This window comes from Notolabrus celidotus, chromosome 7, assembly GCF_009762535.1.
Source record: "Notolabrus celidotus isolate fNotCel1 chromosome 7, fNotCel1.pri, whole genome shotgun sequence".
Lineage (NCBI taxonomy): Eukaryota > Metazoa > Chordata > Actinopteri > Labriformes > Labridae > Notolabrus > Notolabrus celidotus.
Genome location: NC_048278.1, coordinates 36,499,473 through 36,527,281, shown reverse-complemented (window position 1 = coordinate 36,527,281; position 27,809 = coordinate 36,499,473). Strand labels below are relative to the sequence as shown.

Genomic DNA, 27,809 nt, shown 5'->3' with positions numbered 1-27,809 from the left:
TCCTCGCTCCTTCGATGTGATTGGTCCATTCATGTGTCAATCACGCAGAGCCAGCAGTGATTGGCTGCTGGACCGTTTCGCGCTATTTCTGTGTTTTTCTCCTTTTAATGTTTCCCTTCACTGCTGCTGGGACAGAGAAGTCTGCCTTTTCACCCGAGCCTTCCTACAAAATACAACTTTACCCTGACTAAAGTTGTAAATTCAGAGGTAAGTTCAATGAAAACCTGGGTTATAGAGGATTTTCTGGAGTTAAAATGACTCAACATTCACAAAACCGTTAGCATTAGCTAACGTTAGCGCGCGAGCTAAAACAAAATGGTTTTTCCTGTACAGAGTTCAAGAATAACTTGACTTAAACTCAAAAAAATGAACTTACAGTTGCTAAAAAAAGAACTAGTATTTATTCTTAATGTGTAAAAAGGCTAAAAAGGTTCACCTTATGATAAGATAGTGCTTTCTAACCTCACTAATATTAGACAACACCCCCTACTATTAAGTTAGCATACACAGGCTATCAGCATCAGTTGAATGTTATAGGTGGAGTTTTATTTTACTAGTTTTTCAGCAAAACTAATACATTTTTTTCCAATATATTTTTATTGATTTTTCATGGACATACATTCATAATTATCAGGGATACAATGTTGAATATAGACACAAATATCCATAGTATAGTCAAAATTAGCCTAGAGAGGAACATCAAGGGGGCTTTTGGAACGTACCAGACACCACTAAACCAACAGAAACCTCTCAAAAAACAAAAAATAGAACAAATACAATCATTAGATAATAATAATAATAATAATCAATAAATAAGAAATTGAGGAGTGTATTAAAATGTTAGAAAAAAATAACAAAAGCAAAAAAAAACAAACACACAGACACATACATACACACACACACACACACACACACACACACACACACACACACACACACTCAAAACATGTGATAAAGGGTTGCAGGCACTATTTTGCATCAATAGCAGTGAGGGTCTATGTTAGGGTACAGTTTAGCCGGGGCAGAGTTGCAGTAATGAAGAAGATGCAGGACTTTGAACTGGATCAGACTGTGACCAAGCGTGCCGGATACGGCCCTGGTGGTGAGGCTTTCAGCAGTGTGACTGCCCCCTGGTGGCTGGCTGCAGTATAGGTCAAAAAATCCGTCTCCCCCATTCATTTGAATGGGGGAGCAGTCAAACTTTAAAATATAAATACACGTCGTAGGAATGTTTCTCACATCCATATGCTGTGGTTATATGTAGTAAGTATTTGACTGTTTTGTGTCCAAGGCCTCTTTTTTCTGAAAAGTTTATTTTTCGTTAGTTATTAGAGTTTAAAAAACGGGGTTTTACTTCCTGTTTCCTTTGATTCACAGCCGCCGTAGAACGAAACTTCAAACGGCACACAGCGTCTTGTGACGTCACGGTGTAGGGTGGAGCTTATTACAAAGGCTTCACAGGCTCTGGCTGCACAATGGCTGCGCCCAGGAGAGGGATTTTTTGGCTTCAGAACTGTACAACAGGAAGAGGCGGAGCAACGCTGTCCATTTTTATTTACAGTCTATGACTGTGACGCGCACATATAGATGAAGAGTGTACATTTTTAAGGGCTGTGTCCCAAACATCATCCCCAATGCCTAAATCAAGCTCCCCTTCCCAGCGTTGTTTAATGAGATCTAGAGACGGGGAATTAATGGAAAAACTATATTCAAATATTTTAGCAGTCCTCTTTCTTTGAGGTAAAACTAATGAATTTATGTATAAAAGCAACAGTTTATTTGCTGAAACGGTTATTAAAGAGAGGAATTTGATGTCAAATTGAATGTGCATGTGGTTGGTTCGGTCATTCTGTAAAATGAGGCGTAGTGTATGAGGTGCGGTTTGTAAAGTTGTGCACGCTGAAAATAACAGCAACATTTCTCCACATTTAGCTCCAAAACTTCATAAAATGTGAAGTGAATTTTTAAAAGTCACTTTTTTTTTTAATCACATTTAGAGGAATATTTGTGATCTTCATCACATTTAATTTGGTTGTGAAAAATATATTAAGTTAAAGGCACTATGAGGAGTTTTTCACCAGCTGAGAAACAGACTGAAACCAACACTGATGCCTCTTTATGACCTTTAAAAGCAAACAAAACCATAAACAACAACACTGATACCTTCTCTGTTGTCATTTTTAATGCCTTAAACTCTGAGGGGGTAGGTGTCAGACCACATGATTGACATTTGGCTTTAAAAACGTCCTTTTTTTGCCTGTTTTCATGGCAAGTAACCACATTGAGTGATAAATCTGGCTGTTAAAAGACAGCAGGTTGAGCTTTTGTTGAAAACACTACGTTTGCATACAGAACAAGAGATAAGAGGTATCACTTTGTCCACAATGTGGTGCCAAAATTGATATAAATCAAAAGTTCCTCACAGCAGCTTTAAAATCATTGTTGAATCCAAATGCTAAATCTAAATCTAAATGTTAAATATGAATATAAATGTTAAATATAAATATAAATATACAGATAACCCAATCATAGTCTGTCAGTACTGACTCCTACAGGTTATAGCTGCACTGCCCGCCATAAAAATGCTGGATAGGCAGTTTTGGAGGCCATGAAGGGGTTTCACAACACTCAGAAACAGCACTGACCCAGTCTATGGCACGGACAAGCCAAGTTGCTATTGCTAAGTCTGTATCGCTCTATGAGGCTTTTATTTTGGTACTTCCTTTAGGCGGCAGTGTGAATTTGCATATCAGCTTAATATTTAGGATCACAGAGCAACATTTAACATTTAGATTTATATTTAATATTTATATTTAGATATAGCATTTGGATTTAACAATGATGTTAACTTGATATATTTTTCACAACCAAATTCAATGTGAAGAAGATCACAAATATTCCTCTAAATCCATAACATCCATACCATCCCTGCATTGTCTGTCACACTCCATCATCTCATCCCGAACTGACTCTCTTGACTGCTGCTGGCATTATAATGCATAATAAACTGTATTATAATTATCTTTGTCATATTATATTATGTTATATTACATTATTATTGTAACTACAACTCATGGTCGCATTACATACCCATATTTATTTTTATTTATTGCTTAATTTGTCATTACTAAACCATAATCACAGCATCAACCTGTCACTACTGAAATTTTTTTAATACTGCCTGTAATTACTGCTATTTAATCTAAATTCCATTGTGACATTGTATATATCTAGCTTTATTTATCTATTTTTATTTTACTTATCTTATTTTATTTTATTTTATTTTATTTTACTTATTGAAACTTCTTTCTTGATTGTACTTATGTCTGGGTTGCTGTAACAACTGAATCCCCCCCCCCCCCCCCCCCCCCCCCGGTGATCAATAAAGTAATATCTTATCTTATCTTAAATGTGATTAAAAAAAATGACTTTTAAAAATTTACTCTACATTTTTATGACATTTTGGAGCTAAATGTGGAGAAATGTCACTGTTATTTTTGGTGTGCACAACTTTACAAACGGCGCCCCATAGTAGTGTATGGTTAATCATGGATTTCTTTATAGCATTTTAAGAGGATGGTGATAAGCTGCAAAGAAAGGAGAAATTAGGACATCTAGTGGCTAAAATGTGAAATGTTAATATGTGTACAAATTTAATTCAATAGTTTTTTTTCTAGCATTGAGCCATGAAGAAGGAGGTCTGGCAGGCTTTCTTGTGAATATTTATGCCACAATTTTTGTCAGAGATTCAATCATTTTAAAGGAAAATACAAAATACTGTATTGATTTTAAAAAAAAAGGTTGAATACTTACCCAATAATTGGTCTCCCTATTTTGAGTATTACCTGTGTTGGATTGTAATGTTAACGCTCTGACTTTGCATTTCTTTATTTCAGCTTGCATGGATGCACAAAAGCACGAAGTGAAGAAATTGGCTTTACCTCATCAGCATGAGAGGACATCTCCTTCAAGGTAGGAACATTTAACTCACTGGTACTATGTTAGCCTAAAGCTACAGTAAGGCTCACACAAAAGCTTAAATTGCTAATGTTACAGCAGGTTTTTCATAGCTAACTTTTACCAAATGTAGCAGTTACATACAGAGCTAGCTAGTGATGTTTGAAGAGAGACCTAGAAACACGTACATGCTCTTAAAGGTGACATATCACGCTTTTTTCATCAATATATATTGGTCTAAGAGGTCCCCAAAACATGTCTTTAAAGTTTATGCTCAAAAAAACACTTTGAAATCAGATTTTGGTCTGCCTGAAAAGTCCTTTTCTTCAGTCCTCCTCAGAACACTCTGTTTTCTCTCTGACCACGCCCCCTCCGGAAGTGGATGTGCCTCGGCTGTCCAGCACGTTGATCTAATGTTTACATGTTGGCTGAATATACACGGCTGCTCACAGACCCACGTTACTTCAACCCTCTGAATCTGATCCTGACGGAAAGGCGCCTGTAGCAGGACCTTTCTGAAGGATTGGTCATAGATCTAGTGTTTCTTGTTGTTTTATTTATCAGTATGTAGACGTGTGTCTTGGTACACAGCTACGAACATGTAGCTATGTGGCTATGCTAACTAGCGCTAGCACTTATCCATGACAAATAAAAATCATCCACTAGATCTTCAAATCTGCAGACGTGGGGAGTAAAACCGACCTCTGCCAGAAAGGCAGCAGGACCTTTTATAAAGGATTGGTCACAGATTTAGTGTTTCTTGTTGTTTTATTTGTCAGTAGACGTGTGTCTTGGTACACAGCTACAGCTACAGCTATGAACATGTAGCTATGTGGCTATGCTAATTAGCGCTAGCACTTATCCATGATAAGTAAAAATCATCCACTAGATCTTCAAATCTGCAGACGTGGGGAGTAAAACCGACCTTTGTGTTTATTAAGACAGCCTACAACTAGCATGCCTCCCTCCTAAGCTCCTTGTTAGCACACATTTGTGCAGGGAATGAAAAACGGAGGAGGGGATTCAGTATTATTTTATACAGTCTATGGGCTGAACAAGCTCCGAGCTCTGACTTCCTGTTACAGACCGGATATTGTTGTTACGTAACAAAAACACGGAAGTCTGAAACGGCTGCTTTCACACACATTTACAGAAAGGTGGAGAAATCAGAACAGGGGCAGAATGGATTTTTTTCATTCTCGGGGGGTTTGTAGACAGGGACACATATTTCAGGTAGAGAACCATTAAAAAGTCAATTTTGCATGATATGTCACCTTTAACAGTGTGAAGTCTTCCCTGTTGGAGGAGGGCTGTGACAGGTTAGATTGAGTCTATGTGAAAGTGTTATTTTTGAGAGGTCTTAAATTTTACTCAGCACTTTGACTGAGACATGTCTGAATGCTTTCTCGGTCACCTGAAGATACGCGGTATTCACATCAACATCACCGCAGTGTATTACATACGCAATCAAAAACCACTGTCGGCCAGGTAAGTTTACTAGAAGCCCATCCTGTAACACACTTTATTTTGTTTCCGTGGCGTCTCGATATGCATTTCAAAATTTAAGATTTATCTGCTTTGGGATATCCTGCAAAGACTTCCAACTCTCGGTGTACGGTAAGCTTTTATTTTTTAAGCTAACGTCTACATGCTTTGCCCTCGTCATGTCTGGACTTGACATGTTCATCTGTGACTTTGTTCATGACCGGCAAAATGAAATGCAAATGAATTATGTTTCCCTGGCATGTCTACGAACCCCCCGAGAATGAAAAAAATCCATTCTGCCCCTGTTCTGATTTCTCCACCTTTCTATAAATGTGTGTGAAACGAGCCGTTTCAGACTTCCGTGTTTTTGTTACGTAACAACAATATCCGGTCTGTCACGGAGTCAGAGCTCGGAGCTTGTTCAGCCCATAGACTGTATAAAATACAACTCAACCCCTCCTCCGTTTTTCTTTCCCTGCACACATGTGTGCTAACAAGGAGCTTAGGAGGGAGGCATGCTAGTTGTAGGCTGTCTTAATACACACAAAGGTCAGTTTTACTCCCCACGTCTGAAGATTTGAAGATCTAGTGGATGATTTTTATTTATCATGGATAAGTGCTAGCGCTAGTTAGCATAGCTACATAGTGTAGCTGTAGCTGTGTACCAAGACACACGTCGTCATTCTGACAAATAAAACAACAAGAAACACTAAATCTGTGACCAATCCTTCAGAAAAGGTCCCGCTGCCTTTCTGGCAGAGGTCGGTTTTACTCCCCACGTCTGCAGATTTGAAGATCTAGTGGATGATTTTTATTTGTCATGGATAAGTGCTAGCGCTAATTAGCATAGCCACATAGCTACATCTTCAAAGCTGTAGCTGTGTACCAAGACACACAAGAAACACTAAATATGTGACTAATCCTTCAGAAAGGTCCTGCTGCCTTTCTGGTAGAGGTCGGTTTTACTCCCCAGGCCTGCAGATTTGAAGATCTTGTGGATGATTTTTATTTATCATGGATAAGTGCTAGCGCTAGTTAGCATAGCCACATAGCTACATGTTCGTAGCTGTGTACCAAGACACACGTTGACATACTGATAAATAAAACAACAAGAAACACTAAATCTATGACCAATCCTTCAGGAAGGTCCTGCTACAGGCGCCTCTCCGTCAGGATCAGATTCTGGATCAGATGAAGTAATGTGATCTCTGAGCAGCCGTGTATATTCAGCCAACATGTAAACAATAGATCAACGTGCTGGAGAGCCGAGGGCACGTCCACTTCCTGAGGGGGCGTGGTCAGAGAGAAAACAGAGTGTTCTGAAGAGGACTGAAGAAGAGGGGTTTTCAGGCAGACCAAAATCTGATTTCAAAGTGTTTTTTTGAGCATAAACTTTAAAGACATGTTTTGGGGACCTCTTAGACCAATATATATTGATGAAAAAAGCGTGATATGTCACCTTTAATTCTTCTTCAAGAGTGTACTGTTTCATGAAGGCCAACATTTCACTGTGGTAAAGTCAGAAGCCCCAGATAGACAACAGGATGCAGATGTGGTTAAAACTGTAGACCTCATCAGAAGCATGTTTCAGAATGCCGTCTCGCTAGGTACGATTTTGTCTCGCTTCTGATGCGCTTAGTCGCTTTTCTGCAAAGTATCCAAACGGGTAAGTACGTTTCGGTAAGTTTTCATTCCTTTGTATTTATACTTTTTTGACCTTATTGCTCATATGACTTGAATTCTGAGAGGAGAGCAATCCTAGACGTGTTTTATTTTTGTAAGCCACCTAATGCTAATTTGGTTTAAGGTATAATCAATCAGTACTTCCATCTTTATCATTCAGTTCGGTCACCTGAATCTCTCGAACCGTACTTGCTGGCACATAGTTGCTGCCTTACTCAGAGCTAAGTCAAATGCTTAATAGGCTGCAATGTAGACTAGGAGTATCTTCTTTTTTCTATGTGGTGTCCAAAATTTGTAAGAATATCATCTGATTCACATACAACTCTACAACACTACAGTCTTTCAGAGCCAGTGTGTGCTAGGTGTGAATTAACTGCGTTCATTACAATGTCTGTGAGACCAGGTTGATTTTCAGGGCCTTGCCTCACCCCAAGATCAGGCATATGCATGTACAAATTTAACATGCATCTATTCTAAAGTGTGGAAGTGGTATCTCACTTGAAGCTTAGAGTGTTAACGCCTGCATAAACAGGTTCTCCTCTGATGCAGCTGTGCATTCAACAAATCCATAGCTGTACTCTCACTCATTTTGTGATAACTTTCCACGACTCTGATACTTCCGTTCTTACTTTGCAATGATAGTTACTCCATATGTTGTCAGTTATAATTCAGTTGCTGGATATATTGATTTTATTCTTTCTCAGTCAGCATCATAAAGGCCAGGTATTGCCTGCAAACACTCATCACTTGATGTCAGTCAGTGACTCGGTTCATGCATTTGAATAGCATAAGGAAGGAAGTCAGACAAATTAAATAGCCTGACTACTTTCATCTTCTGACCACAGCGCAGCATTTTCTGTAGCGACAACATCCTCTCTCTGTTGTGAGTAGAATTATTCATTGATGGCATGGTTAAATGATTTATATTTATTTGCACTGTTCTTCTATTGATGTTGTTTATTTTCTTTGAAGTCTAACGGATGAGAGGAGCAGCTATGTGTTTAAAAGTTGCACTGTGTGGGTTGGTTATCTTCCTTCTCCCTGTACCAGGTACTGTATATCCTCATTCAAATCATAGGGCATATTGCATTTTGGGGATTTAGTTTTAACACTTAACCAGAACAGAAATAAATGTTTTCAAGATTTATGTTTGCAAACTGTTAAGATAAGATAAGAGAGTCCTTTACTCGTCCCACAACGGGGAAATTCAAGAGAAATATTATGTCTATTGTTGGTGTGTATTTTGACATGTGGGTCAATGTGTGCGCCCGTGTAGATGTATATGTATGTATGCTTGTGTGTTTCTGCGGGCATGTATATGTGTGCACTTGTGTGGACGTGCCTGTGCTTGTGCATGTCTGTGCAGGCAGATATATGTTGATATGGATAAGGGGGTACCTGCCTCTAGATGAGGTTTTGGTCAGCTAGGCAGTCTTTTCTTTTTTCTTTTCAATGGTTGTGATAGGTTGGTACTGTTGTTTTTGATTTCAGTGATATATTTTGAACCCTGACTTTACACCCTGATGGGGGGAAGGGGAGGGGGGGTGTCCAATTATTTCATGATCATTCAATTGAGTGTATGTGAATAAGAATGTGAGAAAAACAAATAAAGTCTGTCTAAAGAGAAATATTATCTCTATGCATGTGGGTAGTTGATGTCTTTCCAGATGTTATGATTTTGTGAAGGTGTTTATATATGTTTGTTTTCATCTCATCAGTATCTTGTTTTTTTTATAAACATTTGAGAGTTTTGGAATATTGCACCATTAAATTAGGAGTGTCTAACTGAGCCTCTCAAGGTCAATCTGAATGATTCAGTGACTCAGAAACTAAGACACAAATGTCATTACTCTTTATTTCAAAAACAAGTGAAATCTACCCCAAAAAAAGGAACCAAACTTTGCCTATGAATTAAGTTTCTCACAGACGTCTGTGAGATGTTCTATTTTCATGGTGGTTAACATTTGACAGCCTTTCTTAAAATAATTTTCGATAGCAGCCTACCACCTTTACGTGCTTTCACATCTGTGGTCTACAGATGTCTTTATTTAAAGCTGAGCATGTATCTGAATGAGTGAACAGAGGAAACAGTACACCCTTCACACACTCTTTATGTGCTAGTTATTTCTAATTTGTCCCTGACTTCTAAGCAAACAGTTTGATTTTAGACATTCATTTTTCATACATTTTTTGATTTAAGAGACTTTACATTTTAGGCCTGCATTAAGATTCTTCTTAGACAAGTATTATTGATTGTGTTTCCTGTGCTCTGTTTCAGTGGTTAGCAGAGAGAATGGCTGGGGAGTGGCTTACTCTTCTCATCAGATCTGCGCCTTAAAAGGATCGACAGTAGATATATCCTGCACCTACACATATCAACCCAGAATGCATGAGCTTGTAACCAAAGTCGAAGAAACTCTCTGGTTTACTAAATTGGATGGAAACCAATCTGTGGATCTGAGGACAGATCCAGACTACACTGGTCGTTTGGAGTATCACTCTCATGAGAAGGACTGCACTCTGAGAATCAAAGACCTGAGAGAGAGCGACTCAGCTGAGTACAAGTTCAGGTTTACAACAAACCAAACAGAGGAAACTTTCACTGGTTCACCTGGAGTCACTTTGACTGTCACAGGTAATGTTTTACTTTATTTTGTTACAGTAGTTTGATAACTTGGAAAAACAACTGTTTATCTTTGTCACTTAAGTAGTTATATACTTAATAATTTCTTTCATTCTTGACATGTTCAGACTTGCGAGTACATGTGGAGAGAGTATCGACCCAGGCAGAGCTGAGGTGTCACAGCAGCTGTACTGTGGCTGATAATCCGTCATATATCTGGTACAGAGATGGACAGAAAATGGCTGCAGAGACATCTTCTCTAAGTGTCCCTGTTAATGTTAATAAATATACTTGCGCCATCAAAGGACATGAGGATCACCACTCTCCTGCAGTGTGTGAGTTTACCTACAGTGTCATGTATATAATTACTTCACATATCCAACATCTGTTGTGTTACCTAGTTTTCACTGTTACTGTGTAAAACCATCCTCATTATCTGTTGTAATACATCTAATTCTACTGATGTGTTACAGTGCTTCAAGGCTGGAGAGTGACTTACCCTTCTCTTAAAATCTGTGCCTTAAAAGGATCGACAGTGGACATACCCTGCACCTACACATATCCATTAACTATAAAACATCAAACTACTGAAGTTCAAAGCAGATTGTGGTTTATTAACACAGATTCTAACGAGCCTGTAGATCTGAGAACAAAGTCGAGCTACTCAGGTCGTGTGGAGTATCATTTCAATGAGAATGACTGCACTCTGAGAATCAAAGACCTGAGAGAGAGCGACTCAGCTGAGTACAAGTTCAAGTTCACAACAAACCAGGAAGGTGGGAGTGTTACTGGTGCACCTGGAGTCACTTTGAATGTCACAGGTAATATCGTTTTTGCAAAGTTTTCCAACACATTTTCAGCATCTGTAATAATAATAATAATATATTTTATTCATGATGCACTTTACATTCAGAACAAAAGTGCTACATGACACATCAATAAAACAGCAAAAGTAAAAACAGGGTTAAAAACAGACAATAAGAACAAATTTAAGAATAAATTTGTGCGGTAAAAACAGTGCGGTTAAATAAAACAGATAATAGCAGCAAGGGAGATCAGATAAAAACTAGGAAAATGCCCTCAGGAAGTCTCAAGTTCCTTTTTGAAGGAGTCACTGGTCTGTGGTGCTCTCAGATGGTCGGGGAGGGCATTCCACAGATGTGGGGCAGCAATGTAGAAGGTCCCAGAAAAAAAAAGCTTAACTTGCCCATAGGAAAATAAATTTAGAGAGGAGATCTCAAAAGTGTTTCATTTATGTCTCCTAGACAACAATGAGATCTGTTTGAAAGCAAAATGAGACGATAGCTTATGTCTCCTGTTTCTCATTCTTGCCTCCAGAAAAAAAGTTGTTAAAAGCTTAGTCTCCCTTTCAGTCCAAAAGGAGACCTGGTCAGAATTTGAAATGATTCTCAGGTATTTCTCAAGTGTTGTTACTCCTTTTGAGCTCAGGTGGAGAAATCAGGGAGCTCTCTCAATCTAACTTCATTCATTTGTTTTTGTCAGACTCAGTTTTTGTGTCTCAAGTTGAGCTCAGATGGAGCAAAGAAAGAGCCTGAGCTCATCTTTTCATGAACATTTATAGTGCCCTGCAAAATTAACATTTCAATGTAATTGTCCACAAACTTACAATTCTCATTAAAACATTTGAACCACTTCAAGATCAGATATTTAGATGTGAATTGATCTCTTCTTTGACTTCACAATATGGTCCTTCCTTTACAAGTCTGTTTGGAACAAAACAACTTCACAAAGATTTAGTGGATTTGAGAGAAATTGCAAAAGATAGAGATTTCATATCTCCAGGTATGACAGACCATTTATTTAAAATATGGGCCGCAAAAGGGCTGACCAGATTTAGCCAGATTGTTACAATTAAAGGGGTGGATTATTTTGGGCGCTGGTGGCCTAGCAGTCTAAGCATCCCAAATACAGAGGCTACAGTCCTCTCTCATGAGATCTCTCATTTAAATCTCAAATAAGACTCATGTCATGGTCTCAACTATTTCTCCTAGTGAATTTTAGGAGAAACTAATGAGAACAATTTGAAACTTGAATGAGGCTGAAGTGAGAATCTCAATTTTGTCTCTGGAGACTTAGAAGAGAAAGCCTTGAGCAGTAAAATTTTCCTCTGGGTGTGTTTATTATGTATTATAATTTATATTGTACTACAATACATTATTATACATCATATGAATGTTCTAGTTTCATATGATATTCACGTTCTTTCTTCACATGTCTAGACATGCGGGTTCAAGTGAATAGATCATCGACCAAGACCAAGCTGAGGTGTCACAGCAACTGTAATGTGGCTGACAGTCCTTCATATGTCTGGTACAGAAATGGAAAGAAAATAGCTGCAGAGACATCTTCTCTTCAAGTCTATGTTCATGATTTCAACAACTATTCCTGTGCTTTTAAAGGACATGAGGATTACAGCTCCACTACAGTGTGTAAGTTTATATTCCATGTTTTTATTGCTATTACACAATGTTTTCTTCCACTGTAAAAAACAACATTTTTATTATTGAAAACTCACACATTTCCTTATTATAGTGAATGTAAATCATTGAAAATTGTATTTCTGTGTACGTTTTGTCGTGCAGATCCTCCAAAGCTTCCCTCTGTGTCAGTGAGTCCTGTAGAGGAGGGCAGTTCAGTGAATCTGACCTGTAGCAGTGACGCTAATCCAGCGGCTAACTACTCCTGGTACAGAGAGAAATCAAATAACAACCATGAATATCTCAAACGTGGACCACAGTTTGCCTTCAGGTCCATCCAGTTGTCTGATTCTGGAGGGTATTACTGTCAAGCTGAGAATGAGCTTGGGTTGGGAATGTCTCGTGTCCTCATTAACGTGAAATGTGAGTGAAACTGCTGATTTAATGGCATCACATTTTTTCAAAACGGATATGTTTAAAGACAAAAATATTCAAACAGGGAGTCCCCATTGGGCTCTTTTGCTAGATTTTCCAAGTTTAAAGATTGGTAGGTAAATTTAGGGGGATCTCTTTCACAGGAATGTATTTTTTTTTCATTCAGGAAATGTTTTCATCTAAGTATAGTCATGGTGCACACAACAATAAGAGGCCAAACTGAATGCTGACTCTAGAAACTCCTTTTGTTAGCTCTTCCAAGATTGGGAAGGGAGGACTAACGGCCAAAATTCCACCAGATCCTAGTCCGATCCTAGTCCGATCCGTCACAGCACCGTATCTGATAAGTTTCATATTTAGTCAACGTGTTAACTTCCACTTGATCCACTCCATTGCGTTCAGGCTGCGTCTCTGATCCGACAGGTCAGAGCCCTCTGGGTCAGACACACAAGACTTTCACTGTTGCCGAATACCGGAGCATGATGCATAAATCTCAACAGAGCAGATGGAGCGGGACAGGAAGTCAGGCACCAAAACAAAATTACAACATCTGGTTAATGTTCAGAGTAAAGCACTCTGTGCTATCACCAGATTGTATTTCACTTAACTACAACAACAAACTGTCATGATGAGTGGAGCCAGGCCTTGGAGTCAACATGTCAGAGGTTTTCAGAGGACCAGAAAGACAGCATGGATGAGTAGAGGAGGAGGAGCATCCTTGATTCAGTAATTACTGTAGGAAAACCTCAGTCACATGACTCCAGCTGTCCGGCGGTCCAGCTCCGTGCTCCAGACAGAGAGAACACGAAGCTGGACCGGAGTGGATTGGAGACAGACTGGACACGGTTCTGGTGGAAGTCCAATGTAAGGGAGCGGTTGTTAGTTGTTTGAAACTGATTACCTCAGTGCTAAATATAACTAAATCCTCCACACATGCCATTCATGTCTATTCTTTTTTCATATGAACCCCTCCAGATGGTCCAAAAACTTGTTCTGTTTCACTGAGTACCACTGCTGAAATCAACGAGAACAAATCTGTGACTCTGACCTGTAGCAGTAACGGTTACCCTACGCCTGAGTTCACCTGGTACAAGCAGAATGATCGTGGACATCATAGTAAAGGATCAGAGCTCACCTTCAGTTCAATTCAGTCCTCCGACTCTGGAAGGTATTACTGTGAAGCAAAGAATGAGCTGGGTAGGAAGACATGTGGATACAACTACATTACTGTGAAATGTAAGTCAAACATTTTATTGAAGTGCAAAATGCAGCTGATTACACATGTTTTTGGTTTCAATGTTTCCTTTTGGTTAATCTGTTATTGTATCTTTGTTTTCACAAAACATTAACATGTCTGTAAAGCATTACAAACACTAATGTCTTCTCCTTTAGATGCCCCAAAGCCCCCCTCTGTATCAGCAAGTCCCTCTGCTGAGATAGTGGAAGACAGTTCAATGATTCTGACCTGCAGCAGTCATGCAAACCCACCAGCTACTTACACCTGGTACAAGAAGACTGGTACTCAAGGACATAAACCTCTCAACACAAGAACACAACTTTACTTTAAGTCCATCAAAGCCTCTGACTCTGGAGAGTATTACTGTACAGTGGAGAACAAGCTTGGGAGTAAAACATCTGGATCCATTTCTATAAATGTTATATGTGAGTAAAACAGTTCATTTCTAAGTTTCTTGAAGGTTTCATATTTTATTTTTCAAGTTCTTCATGATGATTAGCCTGTCTGTTAAGGGCTTTCAAATCAAAAGTCAATTGGAAATATGAATCGTATTTAAAGCTGGGGTTGGCAGTCTTGGAAAACTAGCATGAATTTGAATGTAGCATTTCCTCAGGACTCCGTCTAACCCCTCCCCTCCTCCCTCAGAGATCCTCCAAAACGCCCCCCCCCCGCGCTCACATGCACGAGCGCCGCTGACCTGCGACCATATGATGGTGACTGAATCAAAACCGGTCCTCACCAAAACATTCTCATAGTGAAAGTTAAAAACACAAACAAACATGGCTGCTGTTAGTACTCACAACTGTCATGCTAGCATTATCCAGTTGTACTGGTGACACGATATCAGGAGGAAAGTTCTAACACATGTAATACTGTAACAGCTCTACTGTTTGTTAAACCTGTTCAGTGTAGATGTTCTTAATTCCTACAGTGTTGACGGTCAGTGAAGGCATCAGGAGAGGTGTAGAGTGTGTGAGCGGGAGAGAGGAGAGACAAGCAGGTTGTTTTGTTGGTTGGCGTGATCACGGCCGACAGTGACCGGTTATTAAAACTCAACGTGTTCACGAATTGGTTCGTCATCCCTACAGAGTCCGGACAGACGTTACAGTACATCTACATTTCTGTAGGACTTACTAAATGTCATTCATTCTTCTGCTTGTCAGAGCCCCCGTGGTGAGAGCTTTTATAGACTCTGATCTGGACTACAGTCCTGAGCAAAGCACCTCATCGGGTCAGAGGGGACAGGCCCGAGGACGAGCGAAAGGGGCAGTCAATAGAGTCAGGGGAAGCAGAGGCAGGAGACGGAGACTCGGAGTGCACGCCGGGGAAATGTACGCGCAGGAGGCGGGCAGAACGGCAGGAAGGGATTTGAATGGTTTAAAATTTTGGGTCCCAAAAAACGGTGATTGGTTGGTGTTTTCCCAGGTTTACTCCGGCTGTAGATAGCAGCTTTTCTTCGCTCCTTTTTAAGAACACATTATGTATTGATTACCATCAGGACATAAAGATAATTTTAACCAGTATAACAAAAAGTGTATCTAAATCTGACGACCAACCCCAGCTTTAAAGCATTAAAGCTTAATTCTTGCTCTTGAGTACCTTGAGTTAGATAGTGAGTGTATATAATTTAGAAAAATATTTTTTTTTTACCTTTGATACAAACCAAATTTAAGATTTTAAATTTACAGTAGCTGCAGTCCTGGAATATGCAGTCTGGCCCCAAAATGATACAAGATACTAATTCCTATAGGGCATGATGATAAGTGCATCACACCTAAAATATGAAGCTAAAATTGGTTGAATTTCGTATGTTTTATTTGTTGTTTGATCTTCTATAGGAACATTGTTAGTTTTAAATGTCTGTAATGTGATAAGAGATATTTTTTCCCCCTCTAGATGCTCCAAAGCCTCTCACTATATCAGTGAATCCTTCTGGTGAGGTATTAGAGGGCAACATTGTTAATCTGACCTGCAGCAGTGATGCTAACCCTGCCGCTACTTATACCTGGTACAAGGATATGGAAAAATTAGACCTTCAACACCCCAGAGATGGATCAGAGCTTGTCTTCAGTTCAATCCAGTCCTCTGACTCTGGAGAGTATCACTGTAGAGCTGTCAACAATCTGGGTTGGATGACATCTGAGCATGTTTCTATGGACGTGAAATGTAAGTGTAACAGGTCATTTAACTAACAACAAATTGAAGAAATAATTTAATTACATCAATAACCTTTAAATTAATTTGGTTCATGTTCTACTGCTATCAATTTATCTATCTCTAGATGCTCCAAGGCTCCCCTCTGCGTCACTGAATTCATCAGCTCAGATAATAGAGGGCAAACCAGTGACTCTGACCTGTAGCAGTGATGCTAACCCAGCCGCTACTTACACCTGGTACAGGAAGAATGGAAATCTAGGACATCAATCTCTCACCCCGACATCGCAACACTTCTTTCGATCCATCCAGTCCTCTGACTCTGGAGAGTATTACTGTACAGCTGAGAACAGGCTGGGGAATAGGACATCTGAATCAATATTTATTGATGTGAAATGTGAGGAAAAAGCTCATTTTGATTAGCAATTTGTTTGAAGGTTATTTAATCTGTTTTAATATTCAAGTGTTTGCTGACATGGGGACAACCCTTTCTGTTCTGGGCTTTCATATCAAGTAAAAAAAAAAGTCAAATATCTCAATACATTTACTTTGAAGCTTTAAATCTTAAATTTTTCTGGTGAGTAGCTGTGGTTTGACAGTGGATGATTATAGATAGAGGCTGTAGGAGATGGTAAAAACATATATTTTTAACCTTCCACACCAACCTATGTTTTTACATCTGATAAGATTTAAATTTTACAGTTGCAGCAGTAAAAATAGCACTAATAGTTTTACATTTCTGCAGTGTAATAAAACATTGTTTTCCCTCCAGATGCTCCAAGGCCTCTCACTGTATCCATGGATCCTTCTCGTGAGATATTGGAGGGTAAAGCTGTTGTTCTGAAATGTAGCAGTGATGCTAACCCAGCAGCTAGTTATACCTGGTACAAGATGACTTTAAAACCAAATCATGATCCTCTCAGAAATGGATCAGAGCTTGTCTTCAGTTCAATCCAGTCCTCTGACTCTGGAAGGTATTACTGTGAAGCAAAGAACAAGCTGGGAAGGAGGACATCTGGATCCACCTATATTAATGTTAAATGTGAGTAAAACCTATTGTATCAAAATAAGCAACAGTCAGCTGAATACAATTGTTTTGGTTATCTTTGCTGATCATATTTGTTTCTGTCAGCCCTTTATTCTGTACACAGTCTGCAGCTATAGGCATATAAGCAGTTACAATAAATGACAGAAAGCTGCGCTTATTCAAAGTTTGACGACAATTTTAATGATATTTATCAAATATTGAATTAAGCTGAAATATGCTATTACTTACCATTTTCCAGAAAAGTATTAAAAGAATGTAATGTGTAATGCAAGATAAAGCTAATCCTAGAATACAAGTGGAGGCCTGGAAGAAAGAGAAGAATAAATAATTTGAATTTAGCCTCATATAAAGCCTGAGATGATAACATAGTACATACTAGGGTATTCAACATTGTATGATGCTCCTCAGTACTTTGAAATTTTCAACCAGGAAAAAAACCACACACAACTGTCACAGCTGTGAAATAAGAGTTCATTCTGCTGAGGAAACCCTTTCCTTATTATCTCTGAATTATTGGTGATATTTAAAATGTTACATTATCTTTGTTTTGACAATTGAAACGTTTGCATGCTTCTTTAGATGCTCCAAGGCTTCCCTCTGTATCAGCAAGTCCCTCTGCTGAGATAATGGAAAACAGTTCAATGATTCTGACCTGCAGTAGTGATGCAAACCCAGCAGCTACTTACACCTGGTACAAGAAGAATGCTGCTCAAGGACATGAACCTCTCAACACAAGAACACAACATTACTTTAAGTCCATCAAAGCCTCTGACTCTGGAGAGTATTACTGTACAGTTGGGAACATGCTGGGGAATAAAACATCTGGATCCATTTCCATTAACGTAAAGTGTAAGTATTACAGCTCATTTATTAAGCAACTTTTATGAAGGTTTTATAGTTTCAGAATCAGGTGATTGATGACACAGGGTTCAGCCGGTGTTCATGGTTTCATATTGAGAAATAACTTCATAAAGATAAGGTTTTCTTGGAGCATTACAGCTTTTTTTAGCTTGTACGTCACAGTGATTAGATAGTGGATGGCTATAGAAAGAAAGAAAGAAAGAAAGAAAGAAAGAAAGAAAGAAAGAAAAAAAGAAAGAAAGGTACTTTATTAATCCCCACGGGGAAAATCTAATTTTTCACTCGTGCTACTTTTGGACATGCTACACATAGTTTTTTGGTATATACATACAATGCACACACATGCAGTGAACATGCTTATGGAGAGATGTCAGAGTGAGGATACTGCCATCAACCAGCGCACCCCGAGCAGGTGGGGGTTTGGTGCCTTGCTCAGGGCACCTCAGCAGTGCCCAGACAAGTGACAGCACCTCTCCAGCCACCAGTCCACTTGCCAAACTTCATCCATACTGGGACATACGGGGACCCTTTGGTTCCCAAGCCAAGTCCATATGGACTGAGCTACTGCCACCCCACAGATAGGTTGTAGCAGATGGGTAAATGTTACCAGCGCTAGACCTTGGGGAAATCTGGGCTGATAACAAAGGTTATACAGGCAAGGGTGCACTGTGTAGCCAATGACATTTAAAACTGGATTAATAAGAGAGAGGACAAAAGTTAGCATCTTGCTCCAGCCATTGCTTGTTAAATTCTGACATTAACTTCATAAAACTACAATACATTTCCACTGACTTCAGCTTACTACATATAACATTTATATTACTCATTAACTATACAAATCTCTAAAACATCCACACCAAAACATATATAACATAAATAAATAAACAAAACAAAATAGACCATAAACAATGTAAAAGTATCTTTACCCAAAAATAGATACAAACAAATAGACAATAATGTGAATTATATTCCACATACACAAGAATGGCTAAACTAAAATATTACCTTTACAAAAATTACACTTTTTAAATCACACATTCTCACTTTAACATCTTCATTTACACATACAGTTTCTCACACAACATACACATACCATTTACAACATTGACCATGACACTGTTCTAACTTTGCACATAACAGTCTGGCATTATGGTGCTAGTATGCTTCCTGAAGAGTGACTGAAATAGAACTAGTTTGAATATGCCTTCTATCTCTTTCTCTACCGTTTACTTTTAGCTAACTGACTTATACTTGGTAACATTCCTAAAAAAAAAAAAATTCTAAACCTTTCCAGTAACTAATACCTGTAACACACAGTTAAAACACTACTTTTATGACTGTTTAACTATCGCAGATAACACTAGAAATGGCGTGTCTTGGCGCTACCCGTTCACTGCGCAGTAACAAATACATTTCTCTTGTCACTATATATCTCAACAACACAAAACTACTTGTAATAATCTTACATTAGTTATCAAACACAGTTTATCTTATAAAAGCGAGTTTAAACATACCTGCGGATTAATAAGAGAGAGGACAAAAGTTAGCGTCTTGCTCCAGCTGTTGCTCGTGTGATTCTGAGCTGCGCATGAGCAGAGCAGGTTATACAAAGTCTGCCTTGTGTATCCACAGTGGCATAACAACGCCATCTACTGATATGTTTAGGTATTGACTTAATACCAAACTTTTGAAATAGTGTTAGATCAGTTCAGATATTTAACCAAATATAGGGGGTATCTGTTTAAATACAAAAATAAACATGTAGCCTTTTCCAACCCACTATATAAACAAATGTTTTCACTTTAGACACCCACCTATGGTTTTTTTAATCTGTTGAGCTTTCACATTTACTGCAGATGCGATTTGAGAGAATCTGCAGTGAGGCCATAAGATTACAAAAAAAAAAAATTCTCAGAGGTCATGAGGACTTCTGCACCACAGCTATATAATATACGCTAAAATTGTCTTTCTCACTTTTTGTGAGTTTTATGTCCTTAGAAATGCTGATAGTTTTAACTGCCTGTAATTGATGAAAAACATTTTGTCCCCCTCCAGATGCTCCAAAGCTTCTCACTATATCAGTGAATCCTTCTGGTGAGGTATTAGAGGGCAACACTGTTATTCTGACCTGCAGCAGTGATGCTATCCCAGCAGCTAACTATACCTGGTACAAGAAGATGGCCAAATTAGACCTTCAACACCCCAGAGAAGGATCAGAGCTTGTATTCAGTTCAATCCAGTCCACTGACTCTGGAGAGTATCACTGTAGGGCTGAGAACATTTTGGGTTGGACGACATCTGAAGACGTTTCTATTGATGTGAAATGTGAGTGAAAGGGTTAATTTCTCAAAGATAATGTTTCACAAATAAAATGGTTTTGTGTCTTATGCATCACACATGATAAATTAAATGTAGCAGGCACAAATTCTTTTTATCAACAATTTTCTTATATTTAATCCTTTAGATGCCCCAAAGCCCCCCTCTGTATCAGCAAGTCCCTCTGCTGAGATAGTGGAAGACAGTTCAATGATTCTGACCTGCAGCAGTGAAGCAAACCCAGCAGCTACTTACACCTGGTACAAGAAGACTGGTACTCAAGGACATAAACCTCTCAACACAAGAACACAACTTTACTTTAAGTCCATCAAAGCCTCTGACTCTGGAGAGTATTACTGTACAGTTGGGAACAAGCTTGGAAGTAAAACATCTGGATCCATTTCTATAAATGTTATATGTGAGTAAAACAGTTCATTTCTAAGTTTCTTGAAGGTTTCATGTTTTATTATTAAAATGTTTCATGATGATTAGCCTGTCTGTTAAGGGCTTTCAAAACAATAGTCAATTGTAAATATGAATTGTATTTAAAACATCAAAGCTTAATTCTTGCTTGTGAGTAGCTTTGGTTAGATAGTGAGTGTATATAATTTAGAAAAGTCCTTTTTTTTTAACCGTCCTGGAATATGCAGTCTGGCCCCAAAATAATATAGGAAGCTAATTCTTATAGGTCATGATGATTAGTGCATCACACCTAAATTATGAATTGGAATGGTTGAATTTCTGATATTGTATTTGTTTTTTGATCTTTTGAAGGAATATTGATTGCTTTAAATGCCTGTAATATGATAAGAGACATTTTTTCCCCCTCTAGATGCTCCAAAGCCTCTCACTATATCAGTGAGTCCTTCTGGTGAGGTATTAGAGGGCAACATTGTTACTTTGACCTGCAGCAGTGATGCTAACCCGGCAGCGACTTATACCTGGCACAAGGATATGGAAAAAGTAGACCTTCAACATCCCAGAGATGGATCAGAGCTTGTCTTCAGTTCAATCCAGTCCTCTGACTCTGGAGAGTATCACTGTAGAGCTGTCAACAATCTGGGGTGGATGACATCTGAGCATGTTTCTATTGACGTGAAATGTGAGTGTAACAGGTCATTTATCAAAGATAATTGTTCACAAATAGAAGAACTAGTTTTTATGTATGTATCCTTCTCCAGATGCTCCAAAGCTCCCCTCTGTGTCAGTGAGTCCATCTGCTGAGATAGTGGAGGGCACTTCAGTGAATCTGACCTGTAGAAGTGATGCTAACCCAGCAGCTAACTATACCTGGTACAAGGAGAATGAAGACTCACCAAAAAGTTGGGGACAGATCTTCACCATCTCTCACTTCAGGGCTGAGCACAGTGGGAATTATTACTGTGAGGCCCAGAACACAAGAGGACGCCATAACTCCATCTTACATCTGATTGAGGTGGCAGGTAAGATAGTTAGTACTTGTTTTCACACATATTTTCACTTCACCACATCAGACCAGATTCACATGTTAATAAGTAGCAACTGATGATGGACCAAGATATTTTTGTTCTGTTTCATTAATACTTGTCCAATGAGACTCTGGCTGGCAAACCCCCTCCTTTTTTTTAAAGGAGTTTAACTAATCTCTCTTACATTTTAGGAAACTCAACATTAAAAACGGATATCATCAGGTTGACTCTGGTGCTCTTGATTTTGATTCCTCTGCTTTTCCTGATTCTGGAAATACGGTGATTCAGCAGTTCACTCACTCACTTTTGTTTTCCTCTCTAGACTGAAAACCATTTGGATTCTTTTATTTCGTCATGTTAAATTGTGGATTTGTTGTTTTTCCGGTTTTAATTTAGGAAGAAGAAAATTCTGAACTTCACCGCTGAACCAAATGAACCTGAAGAGATGGTAGAGGTGAGGGAGGGACTACTAACAGAAATTACCCTACGTCACTGTCTAGATAACTTGGCACATATACCAGTCAAAACTTTGGACACACCTTCTCAATGTTTTTTCAATTTATTTTAATTATTTTCAACATTGTAGATTAATACTGAAGACATCAAAACTATGAAATAATCTGGTTTTGCCATAATCTGGATTACAACAGTAGTCAAATAGGGCTCTCCATTGTGTACTAACCCTACCTCTGAACAACACAACTAATGGTCTCAAACACATTAAGAAGGCAAGTCATTCTACAAATGAAGACTTGGCAAGGCCCATGTTAATAAGAAACCATTCCAGGAGACCACTTCATGAAGCAGACTGAGAGAATACTATGGACCCTATATACTAAAGGTTTGCATGTATAACAACACGTGCAAACTTGATAGCGCACGCAAAGCTGATGTACTAACCGGGAGCTATCCATTTAGCATGTTTGCCTTCATGAATATGCAGAATACATGTAGATCATCAGAATGCGCAAAATACTAGGAGGAGGAGATGCAAATGTAATCATTTAGCACACGCAGTGTGATTTATCAAACCTGAAGCAGATAGAGGGCGGTGTATTTGCGTCTATATTTAGCACATTTGAAAGGCAGGTGCAAACTGGCACAGCGTTACGCACAAATGGCAGTCACAAAAAGGAGCCATGCCATATCTCCTATGGAGAAACTCCTTGCAACACTGCATTTTATTGGAATAAAAAATAATAAAACAACACAAATTCAAAGCAGTTCAGCACCATGGATAGCAACCGCATCATTCTGACACCCACTTTAACTTTTTCAACTAATGAAAGCACAGTAGGCCACTGTAGCTATAAAGTTTAGTAAAATTAGCACAGCAGCCCACATCTTCACATACAAACAAAAAGTCCTACTCCCCACTGTTTGGACGAGCCTTAAGCTCTGCGGACTTGTCCACGATGCGCTGTATGTCCATTTTCTTTGCTCTGTCATTCTCAATGGACAACGTGGCAAGTCCACTCAGTCTCTCCTGTCCCACCGTGCTCCTCAAGGGGTTTTTAATTAGTTTTAACTTGGAGAATGAGCGCTCAGAAGTTGTTCAGAAGTGACGGGAAGAGTAAAAAGTAACAGCAGGGCAAACCTCACTGCTGGGTGGTTGACAATGAGCATTTTTGCCGGATCCCTAACAGACTTTTGCTTTGGTATCTGGTCCCTGAAAGAGGTTCTAAAAGAAAGCAGTTGGCCAGGAAAGCTGGGGGCGATGTCCCGACTGTAGTGCTCACTAAGCCGCCAGGCAGCTCTGCGTAACTCCTCATCTCGTGCTTGCAGCAGTGTGTTGGGGTGAATTGCCTCAAACATGTTCACAGTTCCATTTAAGCTGGTGAATCTTTGGGACAGTTGCTGGATGATGATATCAGGCATTACAAACGTTCACCTGAAAGTTGCTCTCTGCGGCAGTTAGGCGACTGTCTTCATCAAAGTAACACCTAACTTTTCTGGCCCTGGTTGTTTCAAAACTGCGATTGACTTCCCAATTAAGTAGCTACAGCAAGACTGGCAGACTTTTGAACTAATTAAATGTGTCCAATTTTATTAAGGGAAAGTTTTTCCTTTTTTCTTCTGCGGATACTTTACCATCTTCGTTTTATTTCATCGGCAGATCTTCTTTTTTTTCTCACAGCATTCACCTTGTCACAGGCCTCCCAAAAACGCTGAGGTGTCTCTGCTGGAGTTCATCGATGTGTTTATTTGCGTCCTCCCCTAAAACCTCCAACTCCATGGCTTCAAACTTCATTTTTCCATTTACGGCCACTCTGCTTTCCAAAACTATCCATGGGGACAGCCGATTCAGCAGACACAATATCCTCATTTAAGGGTGGTCCGTTCCACTTTTGCACTTGTTATCATTTGCGCATGCAATCATAGTAGATCACCCGCGACACGCCCAGAAATAGCACTTGCAATGTTTTAGTTTGCACACACAATATAGCACCCATTATTTGAGATCTTAGTAGATCAGGCGCCAAGAGTCTGCAAAGCTCAGTCCCTCCAGGAAGTTGCGATTTCGCGATCGCAACTATCAACGCAAATTCAACCAATCAGCGCGATTTTTTCGCGGCCTTGCAATTTTATACAATCACCGCAACTTTCCCGCAAATTTGACCAATCACCTTAACCTCAGCCCCTGTGCGTCATCAGTTTTGTCATCAATTTCACTTCATTGGAACATAAACGTAAGTCCTCACTTGATCGGCACTTTTCAACAACAAAACACGCACAGAGAACGGGTGAAGAGAGAGGACAGCAGGCAGGACAAGTGACCATGACAACGTTGTTATTTATAGATTGAGGGGCTCAGTGTTAGCTTGGTCTCTACCTGCAGCAGGTGTGCTTTATGAACCAGCTCTCCTCACCTCCATGCATCTGTCTCATCTTCATTGAGGATTTTTACCCCCCGGGTGTGCGTTAGTGACAAAGGCACAACCGGGGGACGTCTGTTTAATATTTGATGTTTGACGTTGTTGCCGTGGTTACCGTAAAAAGCTCTGCATCTACAGCTTGATTTAATCCAGTTTGGTGATACATCAGACACATTTAGTAAGTTTTGATCAACTCCTTGTCATCAAAGATGCAGATTAATTTCAGAGTGCCGTGAACTGACTGTGCATCAGTCGCTGCGAGGTGCATTCAGGGACCGTCGTAAATGTGAAACACAGCCCTTTAATGGCATTTTTCTGTGAAACAAGAGAAGAGGCTACTTTACAGAATCTAAAATATAAAACATATTCTGCTTTGTTTAACACTTTTTTTGTTCATTAAATAATTCCATATATGTTCTTTCATAGTTTTGATGTCTTCAGTATTAATCTACAGTGTTTCAAATAATTAAAATAAATACAAACCCTTGAATCAGAAGGTGTGTCCGAACTTTTGACTGGTAGTGTTCATACTCTGGAAATTAAAATGTGAAATTCATTTATATTTTCAAATAAACGTGCTGTGAAAGGATTGAGAATATTATGTCTCGAGCAGTTTCAGATTAAACAATTAAAGAGTAAAACATGATGAAATAGATTATTGATAAAACCTTATCTGTCATCAGTTGGACTCTGGCTCTGAGTATAGGAACGTGTCAGCTGTCACTGCAGCGCAGATAGAACACACCAAGGAGCAGGAAGACACGGTGTGAGGTGCAGTCAGGTCAGAGCTTTCTGCATCAAGGCCAATTTCAGATTCATCATCACAGGTACACAGTTTTAAGTGCAACTTGATTGTTTTTTTCTTCAGATGCAGCTGAACCAGAGGCAGCACTCACTCTGGAGAGCACACCTGTGGAATATGTGGAAACATTTACCTGAGTACATCATATATTTCTAAAATAAGCTTGTCAGGAACACACTTTATTAGATGTTAGGTGTTCAGCATCTGTGGTTGATTCTAATAAACAGTCAACTTTCAAAACAAGTCAAGGACTATTGAAAAAACAGGAAAGTGTGTAACATGCTTTGTAATTAACTTTTAACTATATGCTCTCTAGGTTACTTTGCAGTGTATTATTTCATCTACCAGCTGTTAAGACAAATGACTTTACAACTTTTTTCTTTAGCTTTGGCAAACTTCCAACTTTCTCACATTTTGCGTGTAAATGGATGATTTTTGTCTGTGTTTGATACAAGGAACAGTTGCATTTTACTGAAGAAGCTGAGGAAACTCATTTAAAATCTATTTAATCTTTTTCTAAATGCTTGGGAGTATTTAGTAGAGTAGGCTTTGATGTAGTTTAAGAATCAAAGTTCATTATTTAAAGCCTGTGAAACTGATTATGAACCTTTGTTTTACAACATGGAGTCATTGCCTTTGCAGTAAAACAAATATGTTAATGAGCAAAGTTGTGCAAAAGGTCTCTCTTTCCAAATTCTCCTGCAGACGACTTTAATTTTGAATGACCCAAAGTTTGACACAGGAGTCACAGAGCCATATATGCACAGCTCACTGACTGTTCAGAGTGAGGCAGCTAGTCGTAGAAGAAGTCTCTGTTTCCCTCACCATCCTTCTAATCCATAGTTTTGTGCGTCCATAAGATGCCATAAGAAAGTAGTTGTAACCATAGTTTAGTCATCTGTTTGGTTTAATAGTTAATATCATGCTAGTGTTCATATATTGTGTTGTATAGATACGTTTTTAAAGGTTTATTGATTCCGTGCCACCTTGTCTGTCATGCAGCATGAGCATGCAGTCAGTCCATTTATTTTTAGTTTTTTATGTTTTTATTTCTGTGTTCCTGGAGCATTATGTAACCAAGTGTTTTAAAGAGCTATATCAATAAAATTCTACTTACATTTTACTTTCTATTGCACTAATTTATTTGGGCTACTCTTACCTTGGACTTCCACCAGATCCATTTCTGGTCCGTCTCCGATCCCCGTTGATTAGCGCCGCTCGAGTGGCTGCTTGTTGCAGCAGCTCTCTCTTCGACTCTTTTTTCATTTCTATTTAATTATCTGTGTATTTGGAGCCTGTCATGACTTTTAATGACTCTGTGTCCGGAGATCCTACGTGTATCCATGGTAACATTGTTTACATACGAGATCAGCTGTTAGCAGCCGTAGCATGTTGATGCTAGGCCCGATGTTCCCTGCGAGCTGAGGAGAAGGAGGCAAGGACGACGTGCTGGTACTGAGGTGCAAGCTAAAAAAGACGACATCGACCTGTCCTCTCATCCACCGCTATGAGGACTGTAAGATCTATCTACGATAAGGTGGACGAGCTAACCCAGCACCAGAGGGAATACTGGCAGAGTAGCATCATGCTAACAGAGCTAACACTGGACACGAGCGCCACATTGGAAGGCTTTCACCTGCTGTGGGCGGACAGGATACAGGAGAGCAAGACTGAACTAACTGGTGAAGAAGGCCAGCTCAGTCCTGGACCCTGTGGAGGTGGTGGCTGACAGGAGATATATGGCCAAGCTGTCGTCCATGATGGACATTTTCTTCTATATATATTCTTGTTGAAATTCTTGTACTGTAATCCTTTTTGTTTGCTTCTGTAACTCCACAAATTTCCCCGTTGTGGGTCGAATAAAGGAGTATCTTATCTTATCTTATCTTATCTTGTTCGTCAATACCCACCGGCTGCATTTTCAGAACCTAGCAAAGAGCAGGACAGCCGGACATCTGGAGTCACAAGACAAGGGTTTTCCTGCGGTAAATGCTGAAACAACAACCATCAGCCTCCTCTCCTCATCCATGTTGTCTTTATCGTCCTCTGAAAACCTCTGACATGTTGTGCCTGACTTCCTGTCGCGCTCCATGTTCTCTGTTGAGATTGACGCGTCATGCTCTATCATCCAGCAAAAATAGAGGTCTTATAATCTGATTCGGAAGGCTCCAGCGCGTCGGATCAGAGATGCAGCCGGAACGCAATGAAGCAGATCCAGGGGCAGTTAACACGTTGACTAGAATACAAACTAGATCCAGGGCCATGCCTGAGTGGAGATACACCAGACACAGATTTGTTGGAGTTTGGCCGTTACTACTGGAGTTTGGGAGTTTAGTGCAAATTACTTTGACCTTCAAGTGGGTCTGTAGAAAGTCACAGCAGCTGTAATGTGGCTGATTATCCTTCATGCAGGTATGTTTGATACAGAAATGGACAGAAAATGAAT

The 27,809-nt window shown here is 39.3% G+C and overlaps 1 protein-coding gene across 3 annotated transcripts; it reads left to right on the top strand.

Annotated features, from left to right (window-relative positions):
- Positions 1–65: 65 nt before the first annotated feature.
- On the top strand, positions 66–26,486 carry LOC117815920 (basement membrane-specific heparan sulfate proteoglycan core protein-like). 3 transcript variants are annotated; one of them, XM_034687947.1, is made up of 21 exons: positions 66–207; positions 3,897–3,972; positions 9,404–9,760; positions 9,877–10,083; positions 10,222–10,569; positions 11,989–12,198; positions 12,352–12,609; positions 13,597–13,857; positions 14,014–14,283; positions 15,755–16,024; positions 16,140–16,409; positions 16,785–17,054; positions 17,640–17,909; positions 19,977–20,246; positions 20,386–20,655; positions 21,070–21,339; positions 21,419–21,679; positions 21,877–21,964; positions 22,082–22,139; positions 25,245–25,342; positions 25,430–26,486. In XM_034687947.1, exons 2-20 carry the CDS (start codon positions 3,951–3,953, stop codon positions 25,329–25,331), a joined length of 4,317 nt encoding a protein of 1,438 aa, XP_034543838.1. In that variant the 5' UTR covers positions 66–207; positions 3,897–3,950; the 3' UTR covers positions 25,332–25,342; positions 25,430–26,486. The 3 variants fall into 3 exon arrangements, with proteins under 3 accessions (XP_034543838.1, XP_034543837.1, XP_034543839.1); XM_034687946.1 differs by lacking the exons at positions 66–207; positions 3,897–3,972 and adding exons at positions 6,863–8,008; positions 8,098–8,175; XM_034687948.1 differs by lacking the exons at positions 66–207; positions 3,897–3,972; positions 16,785–17,054; positions 17,640–17,909; positions 19,977–20,246 and adding exons at positions 6,864–8,008; positions 8,098–8,175.
- The last annotated feature ends 1,323 nt before the right edge of the window (positions 26,487–27,809 follow it).